The sequence below is a fragment of the Calypte anna genome, chromosome 28 (genome assembly GCF_003957555.1).
Source record: "Calypte anna isolate BGI_N300 chromosome 28, bCalAnn1_v1.p, whole genome shotgun sequence".
Lineage (NCBI taxonomy): Eukaryota > Metazoa > Chordata > Aves > Apodiformes > Trochilidae > Calypte > Calypte anna.
Genome location: NC_044273.1, coordinates 987,214 through 996,114, shown reverse-complemented (window position 1 = coordinate 996,114; position 8,901 = coordinate 987,214). Strand labels below are relative to the sequence as shown.

General features: G+C 57.2%; 1 protein-coding gene across 5 annotated transcripts; it reads left to right on the top strand.

Moving 5' to 3' along the window:
- Positions 1-1,413: 1,413 nt before the first annotated feature.
- On the top strand, positions 1,414-8,167 carry LOC103532655 (acidic repeat-containing protein). 5 transcript variants are annotated; one of them, XM_030466520.1, is made up of 8 exons: positions 1,414-1,470; positions 3,937-4,031; positions 4,951-5,113; positions 5,617-5,769; positions 5,852-5,914; positions 6,074-6,249; positions 6,399-6,527; positions 6,588-8,167. In XM_030466520.1, the coding sequence occupies exons 3-8, from the start codon at positions 5,017-5,019 to the stop codon at positions 7,398-7,400; spliced, it is 1,431 nt and encodes a 476-aa protein (XP_030322380.1). In that variant the 5' UTR covers positions 1,414-1,470; positions 3,937-4,031; positions 4,951-5,016; the 3' UTR covers positions 7,401-8,167. The 5 variants fall into 5 exon arrangements, with proteins under 5 accessions (XP_030322380.1, XP_030322377.1, XP_030322378.1 ...); XM_030466517.1 differs by having other exon boundaries at positions 6,558-8,167; XM_030466518.1 differs by having other exon boundaries at positions 6,399-6,611; positions 6,672-8,167.
- Positions 8,168-8,901: the final 734 nt, after the last annotated feature.

The window sequence follows — 8,901 nt, the reverse complement described above, 5'->3', positions numbered from 1 at the left end:
ACATGTGGAGGCAAAAACACTCCCAGTCGCTCCCCACTTCAGGAGTTGGGTGTTGAAAGGTCCTGGGAAGGGTGGGGAGAGCTCTGGCCTCTGGATCCACACTGGGACAGAGTGGGAGGATGCTTTGCCTGGGCTCTGTGCCTGCAGACCTTGCCCCACCAACCCCTGGGTTTTTTCCTGGGAGGACCAGCTTGCCCACGGGAGGCAGGAGCAAGCTGATGAAACTGCAAGCACCAAGAGCAACGGGATTAACTGTAAGAAGAAAGGATTTTTATTTACTCTGCTTATTATTTTCTGCTTTCATTATGTCCTTACAAAGCAAACATGCCTGAATAACAGCCCTGAATAAAAGGGAGGAAAGGACCCTTGGCACGTGCGCCTGCAGCCCTGGCACAGCGTGGGGGCTGTTTCCAGCTCCATCCCTCCCTCCATCTGTGTTCAGCATTATTTATACCACAGCAGGGCTTGCAGCGTGCTCGGTCCTGTTTCTGCCAAAGAGGGGAAATCCCTGTCCTGGAAAGCAGTCAACTGTTCTTGAGTTCATTTGTTGCTCAGTCCTAAAGCAGGACCCTGACCCAGTCTCACCAGGTGCCCTGGAAAAAGCCCCCTCTGGTATGCCTTTCACCAGATCCTTTAGATCTTGCACTCAAAGACCTTTCACACTTCTGCTACAGAAAAATGCCAATACTGCAGAAATGAGACGTCACATTTTCAGGGTTTTTATTAAACCTGGAGCTTTTCAGAAGCTGTTCTCTGTAAGAGAGAACTCCTCAAAGCAGGATGCCTGCAAGATATGCCATGGCTGGCACCACGTTCCACCTGAGGCTGGACCTACCTGCACTGAGCTGGGAGCTCTGGGTGACCTTGAACAGGCAGGGCCAGAGCCCAAGGTTGGGCCCTTTTGGTTCCTCAAATGAGAGATGCTTCATCTCCTTGCTACCTCCTGGGCACTGTGCTGTGGTGAGGACCAGATCCTTCATCAGGAGGTGCCCTGATGTGGAGCTGTGATTGCAGGAACAGAGAGCACAGGGGAATCCAAGGGCTCCCATGGTGAAGGACCTGCTCTAAACGATGGCAAAAAGAGGTTTTCAAGAGGGTTGTCAAAGCACTGGTGGTCCCAGCACTGGATGCTCCTCTGTCTTGCTCCATCCATTCCTGGAAGGGACTCTGCCCCTTCACATCCCAGGCCCCCACATCCCTTCCTCCACTCCACCACTTGCCCACAGCTCCCGGCTTGGGGAGTGAAGCTCTCCCTCCCCTCCTCATGATCCCTTGAGACCGGTGTCCCCCTGCACCCACCTTGTTTGGGGCAGCCCCTGCTGTGGGTGCCCGGGGCTCAGCTGCCTTTTCGGCTCCCGGTGATTGGGCGCTATTTTGCTCCGCACGCTGGGGCAGCTGTTGCTGTTTATTACCCCGCAGAGCCGGAGCCAGCCGGGGACTGGAGACGAGGCAGCGGCAGTCGAGCCCCAGGTACGACTTTCTGTGGCTTTTTAACCCTTTCCTTCAGCTGCAGGGCAGCCCACGGGCACGGCCCACGAGGGAAAGCTCAGCAGGCTGTGGGCTGGCAGCGGGTCAGGGGCCGCTGGACCCGTCCCGGTTCTGCCGTCTGAGCACACACAGGGGGAGCCGGGCGAGCAAGGGAACTATTTTTGGAAGTTTCTTTGATGTGAGCCAGTGGTAGAGGCAACCTCGGGAGCTGGTGCAGGAAAAATCCCGGAGGCAGCAGAGGGGAGATGGTTTTTCATTGAGCAGTTTTGTGTCTGTAAAAGCAGATCTGGCCCGTGGAGGCTGCATCCCAGGGAGCAGGAGCCCCGAGAGGGGATGGGGCTGAGCAGATGCACACAGAAGGTCTCTGGTGGGGGGATCAGAGTGAGGGAGGGCTGGAGCTGGACTCTGGGGTGCTGGGTGACCAGCCGGCCATGGGCAAGCATTACCTGGGATGAGCAGCCACCCCTGGGCTCAGTGGCTGGCCTTGGTGTGCTGGGCCTGGGCAGTGGCTGTGCACTTGGTCCATTGGTGCTGGAGCCGGTCCGATAGGAACCAGCTGTAGGAAACATGGTCCTGCAGGTGACACAACACATCCTGGAGGGGGATGAGAGCCCCCAGAATGCCTCATCTCTGATGTGGGGAGAACAGCCCCAGACATGGATCTGGTCAGCTCTTGGGATGGGGTTAACACCCTTGGGTGTTGGGGGAGGGTGGGTGTCTGCCCACCCGTGGCACGGCTGTCACACAGCCCAGCAGCAGCCATGGCCAAGCCTGGACATGTGCCCAGGGGATAGAGGTGGTTTGGGCTCATTTGTCTGGGCAAAACCCAAGGGAAGGAGGTGTGGGAACAGCCCAGCACCCCCCAGCAGGGTGCTGAGGTCAGCCAGGGACCACAGCCAGGACTTTGTATCCATGGGGCACTGCTGCCCACCTGGTGTTTGCTTTATCCTTCTGGGTTTAGTGAGAGTGTCTTGAAGTGACATGGCAGCAGGTCCCTGTGAGGTGTTGGAGAGAGACTTGGGATGCCATGAGGCCACCGAGGAGCTGCCCAGGCAGGTGGGGAGCGCTCAGAGGCAGCCAAGGAAAGGTGACAGAGAAGGTACCTTGTCCTCAGCATGAGCTGGTGGCCAGGAGGTACCAACTGTGGCTGTGCCAGAGCTGCTGCTGTGGGGCCTGGGGTCCCAGCAGAGGTGACTCTTGGTGGTGCAGTGAACTCACAGGGTGACCTTGGACACCAAGGGGCTCCCATGTGGCACCAACCCTGTGGGGACATCAGCCATGGCTCAGGCAAGACGAATGGAGACTTGTGTCCTCCTCTTTCTTCTTTGTGTTCCTCTCTGATCAAAGAAAAAGTATGAATAACTGTGTACCTCAAAACCATGACAAGCACTTGGAGAAAACACTTTTCAAGGAAAAATTCTCCATCTTTGTGTTATCCTTGGGGCTGGGAATCTCCCCCAAGACAATTCCAGAGCTTGGGGCAGCTCCTTTGCTTCCCAGCAGGGAATGGACAAGACTCACCATCACTGCAACAAAACCAAAGACTTTCTTTTGATTTACAGTTGAAAGCCAAGACCTTTCAAGGCACAGTTCCCCAGCCAGAAGCTTCCTCTTATTTACTTGCTTTGCTTCTACTCTCAAGTCTTATATTTCATTCTAAGAACTGGCATTTTTTCTCAGCATCCATTCTTCCATGGAGAGAAAATGAACCAAATCCAGCTCAAAGGAGATGGAAAACCCTCCTGCTGATGAGAACTTACAAACATGCAGCATCCAGAGCCCTGCACAGTAAGGGTTGTGCTCAGAGGGGATGAAAGCTGAGATCACTTGGCACAAAGATTGTGCTGAGCATCCTCACCCCCACAGCTCCTCCCAGACCCAGGGGCACAGAACCCCCCGACACTCTCCCCAGCCCTTCACTGGGTCAAACTGCTGCAGAGCCCTGGGGTCCTTTGGTTTTCTCTCCCACTTCACAACTGGGAAAAGCCCTGGGAGTCACTCCTGAGGTTCATGGTCCTCTGGGGTGGCTTGAGGTCTTCCTGGAGGTCTGGCTGCTCTTTGAGGTCTGGGTACCATGGCACCCAGATCTTGTCTTGTTGTCTAGGCTACAGCCTGAGCTACCTCCAGCCTTCCATACATGCACATCCTGGGCTGTTCATCCCCCTGTGCACCTTGGCAGGGAGGTCACTGTCCCCCTTGGCTGCAGCTCCACAGGGGTATCCATGATGGCACCATGGCAGCCCCCAGCATGCACAGTGATGCTCTTCCACCCTGACCTTCCCAGGGGCTTCCAAAAACGCTCCCCTGGGGTGACCTGGCTGTGCTGGCCACAAAGTGCTCCATGAGGGGGTGGGTAGCAGTGGAATGACCACGTGCATCCAGCCCCTTGTGATTCCCACCTCTGTGGATTTGTCACCCACCAGCCTGTGCTGTGTTTGCCTTTCACAGATGCTGACGCCCCGGTGAGCAGCAAGAGGGACAGCACAGAGCCCATGTAAGAGTGCAGCATCCCGGGGGCTGTCGTGGTGTGGGGACTCAGTGGGGTGAGTGTTCAACCCAGGAAGGCTCCACGGGGCATTGCACCCTGCCTGGCCCCAGGGGAGGAGAAGGCCATGTCCTTCAGCTGTCACTGTCACTGATCCCTGGTGGCACCGATCCGGTGGCACTGACGCAGGCCAGCAGCCAGCCCAGCCCCAACAACCCCGTGTCCAGCAGCACCCAGCCCAGACTCTGCAGGATGCATCCTGTGTCCTCCCTCTCCCCCCAGCACCCTCACCTCACCAGTGAGCAAGGCTGTGGAATCCCTTGTGAATCCATCCCTGAGGGTTACTCTGTGGTGGGATTGCCCAAATGCAGCCCAGAGGTCACAGCCCACAGCCCATCTGCTCTAGGGCTGCACCCCAACACCAGCTCTGCAGCATGGAGCCAGCTAGTGGAGAAATCCATTTTAGCAGGGAAAAAACCCAAAAAAACCCACAACACCCTAATGTGTTTTTTAAAAAAATCTGTGCTGTGAGAGTGGTGAGACTCCAGAACAGGTTGCTCAGGGAAGTTGTGGCTGCCCCATCCCTGGGTAAAGGTTGGATGGGGCTTGGAGCACCCTGGGCTGGTGGGAGGTGTCCCTGACCATGTCAGGGGAGCGGAACAGGATGAGCTTTAGGGTGTCTTCCAACCCAAATAATTCTGTGATTAAAGCTGAGGATACAAATGCACTCCCTAGGGTTGTGTGCTCAAGGAACCTGGTTTGTGCTTCTGGTCATCCCTGGGATCCTGGGGAGCATGAGCACAGATTGTGGGGTGCATGGTCTGAGTCCCTCCATGGCTGCTCTGAGCACCCTTTGTTTTGGGAGGGGACACAGATGTGCCCCATGTCCCCCATCCCCACCCATGCTGCTGGCTTTCCCCTGGGGGACATGCGATGCTCTTGCACCCCAGCCACCCCCCTGGCTGTCCTCCCCACAGGGACTAGAGGAGGTGAGGACCTGGCTGGGCATCTCTGAGCAGGACCCAAACAAGCTGGAGCTGAGGATGCCAGAGCCAGCAGCGCTCAGCGGGGACAAGAAAGTGGTGGAGAAGAAGCGGGCGGAGGCAGTGGGAGCCAAAGGGAGCACGGCCGGGGCTGCAGGTAAGGGTGCAGGAAAGGTTTGCTCTGCCCCAAACCCCCCAGCATGGCCCCAGGTGGCTGCAGACCCTTTTCTATGTTGTTGGGCAGCCTGGGAGGCATCATCTGACCATGGAGAAGTGACAGGATATCTGGTCTCCACAGTGCCCTGGGAGCTCAGTGACACGGAGATGAGGTTTCTCATCCACCTGCCAAATCCCTCTCCTCCTGCTCTCCTCCCTGCCCAGATCTGCTGGGGGGGGGAGCAGCAGAGCTGGGGTACAGGCAGAGGTTCCCCCCCTTGAGCCCCGGGATGCTAAAACACCATCGTGGCCCAAACACCTTGGACTCAGCCCCATGTGTCTCTCTTTTCCCCACCTCTGTGGTGCAGACACCTTCATCTGCAGCTCCTGCCCCATCCCCTGCCCTGGTGGGTGGGTGTGGGTGTGGGTGTGGTGTGGGTGTGGGTGTCCCAGAACCCTTTTGCCACTTCCCCTGGTAACACTGTTTTCCTTGGGGGTCTCCAGTCCCCAAGAGCCTCCCCGTGCAGAAGAAGGTGGAGCCCTCCAGCCTGGACCCTGCAGAGGAGCCTCTCCTCTGGGAAGGGCTCACCCTCAACAAGTGCATCCTGGTGGCCTCCATCGTTGCCCTGCTCAGTGTCACTTTCCAGGTGCTCCAAGGTGAGCCAGGGGCCAGCAGAGGGGGATGGGTTGGACAGACCCTGTGGCCACCTCCAGTGTCCTCTCCCCTCCTCTCTTCCAGCACCATGCTCCAAGGAGGGAGTCAGCCGTGGCAGGCAGGAGCCTCCACCACCTCCCATTCACGGTGGGTTGGGATGCTCTGAGTTGTCCCATTACCCCAAACCCATCATGAGACAGGGCCACATCCCAGAGTGGGATGGCCCTGGGATCCCATGGCTGGGATGTAACACCCAAACAGCCTTGTCCCTGCTGATGGTGGCCTCTCTCTCTCTCCTCCCCCCAGAGGTGGTCAGTACCAAGGAGGAGGTCCCAGAAGTGGTGACAGCTCAGCCAGCGCAGCCCAAGAGCACCATGGTCAAGGACGATGGTGGTAACCATGGTGATGACAAAAGTGATGACAACGAGTATGGCAATGGTGATGACGACAGTGATGATGACAGAACTGCTGACAGCAACCTGGTATGGGGTCCAGGGTTGGGGGAGAAAGAGCATCCTGGGAGATCTTGTTCAGGGAGGAGAATCTTGTCCACAGGGGGGGAGGGATAGAAAGGGGTCTTGGTCCCTTGGGCTGTGTCACTTGCACCTTGTCCCCTCCATATCCCCCCTAGGGAGAGCCCTGGATCTTCAAGAAGTGGTTCGGCCGCTCAGTCCCAGAGGATAAGGATGAAGAGAAAGGGGATGAGAAGGAAGGAGATGAAGAGGACAGGGATAAAAATGGAGGAGATGAAGAGGACAAGGTTGAGAAGGAAGGAGATGAAGAGGACAAGGATGAGAAGGAAGAAGATGAAGAGGACAAGGATGAGAAGGGAGGAGATGAAGAGGTTGGGGATGAGAAGGAAGGAGACGAAGAGGACACAGATGAAAAGGGAGGAGATGAAGAGGTTGGGGATGAGAAGGAAGGAGACGAAGAGGACACAGATGAAAAGGGAGGAGATGAAGAGGATGGGGATGAGGAGGGAGGAGATGAAGAAGTTGGGGATGAGAAGGGAGGAGATGAAGAGGATCAGGATGAGAAGGGAGGAGATGAAGAGGACACAGATGAAAAGGAAGGAGATGAAAAGGAAGGAGATGAAGAGGATGGGGATGAGGAGGGAGGAGATGAAGAGGACACAGAGGAGAAGGAAGGAGATGAAGAGGATGGGGATGAGAAAGAACAGGATGAAGAGCTCATAGATGTCCCTGAGGTGCCACTAGCAGCATCAGAGGTGAAGAAGAGCTGGGAGAAGAAGCCAGAGAAGAAGCTGGAGAAGAAGGAGAAGAAGCCAGAGAGGAAGGAGGAGAAGAAAAGGAAGAAGGAGGAGAAGTTCCGGGAGGGCTGTGCCACCCAGATGGAGCGGAGCAGCCGGAGGGAAGCGAGAGCCAAGGACAGGGCACAGCGGGACAAACCCAGCAGAGCCTCCAGAGCACTCCGGGAGCTGGAGCAGCCCCAGAAGAAGCGGGGCTGGGAGAGGAAGGAGAGACGGAGGGAGAGGGATGAGCCCAGGAGGGAGGGGTGGAAGGGCCGTGACAGTGCCCGGCAGAGCCCGAAGCGGGACTGGCGTCAGAAGGGCAGAAGGCCCTGGGAGCAGGATGGCACCGCCAGGCACAGGGAGGGCAAGAAACGTGACTGAGGCCGGGGCCACTGAGGGGCTCGATGATGCTGAATCCAGGGGGGTCCAACCCCACCACCCCCAGCATGGACACTCTGCCATCCCCAGAGACATCCCCGGGGCTGGTGCCACGGGCAGGGTGGGCAGCGCTCCGGGATCTCAGAACAGCAGTGGAGAAGCCCAGGAGCCTGGCACCAGCCTCCTGGGGACTTTGGGGCCCCCTGGATTAGAAGCACAAAGGCGACCTGAAAGGACCAGGGGAAGGAGCTTCTCTTCATCTGGGCTTTGCACTAGTTCTCTGTTCCCCACCCCAGAAATTTTTCTCATGGTTCATTTTCATTTGTGGCCACCAAGGTGTCGAAGCGGCACAGAGGGCACAGGGGTCCCAGTGAAGAGAGTTTGTCTCCAGACTGTGAAGCTTTTGAGTTCAGTGACTGGTTTTATTTAAAGTAAAGCAAGAGAAAAAAGTGTATTTTGGATTAACAAAGCCAGGCTGCTGTCATCCTCAGAGGGACATCAGGGGAGTGACCACCCCAACCTCACCGGGCCCTGGTGCTGTGGCTGCAGGGTGGTGTGAAGCTTGCTGGTGACAGGAGAGGGCTGGAGAGCCCATCACCCAGGGGTCCCTTCAGGCCTTGCCTTCACAGAGTCGCTTTTAGGAACGAAACCCAAGTGCACTATCACACAGCTCTATAGCAACTGCAGGAGACGTTCACAGCCCCAGCCCACGGCAGGTTTCAGTATTTGCTAAATCGATAGAGGTTCAAATAAACTATTTTCATTTTTAATAAGGTATTAAATTGAATGTTTTAAAAAGAAAAACAAGCAAAACACCATTGTCGCTGCTCGTGTTTGTACGGCCTCTGGACCCTTCCAGCCCCAGTGCAAGGTGGCTCAGAGCTTTCCGGGGTCCCCACATGGGTCAGAGTGTGACAGCCTCCAGCTGACAGCCCCCCGTCAGCCCTGGGGGACACTGCAAAGGCCAAGTCTGATCCCAGCACTGGGGTGCGCGGCTGGGATGAACCTAGGAGCTGCTTTTGGGGGCTCAGACCCTTCAGCAGCCCTGGTGGGGCTCACTCAGGGCTGGGCTTAGCTGGGAAGATGATCCGGGGGAGGGCTGGCCCGCTGTGCTGAAGCGGTGGGGACGCGGAGCAGGTGCTTTGGCAGCAGTTTGTGCCCGCTCCTATTACTGGTGTGAGGTGTAACAGGATCGCTTCACGCTCTCACCCTCCCTCCCCTCTCCCCCTGGCTCTGGCAGCGACCCGGGAGGGGGGGACAGAAAAGGGGAGCGGGGAGGGGTGGTACAGATGTGACCTGGCAAGGAGCCCCGAGCCCACCCCAGCAGCTCTGCTCGGTCCCGGGCTCACACGGGGACACGTCCCAGTTGATCCTTGCCGGGGTGGGGGGAGTTTACTCTTGTTAAGCTCGCATGGGTGATGGGGGCTTTGTGATGGGCCGTGAGCTGGGAAATGGCCAGAGGATTCTGCCAGGGAGCGGGGGGCTGGAGGGAGCCAGGGTTTGG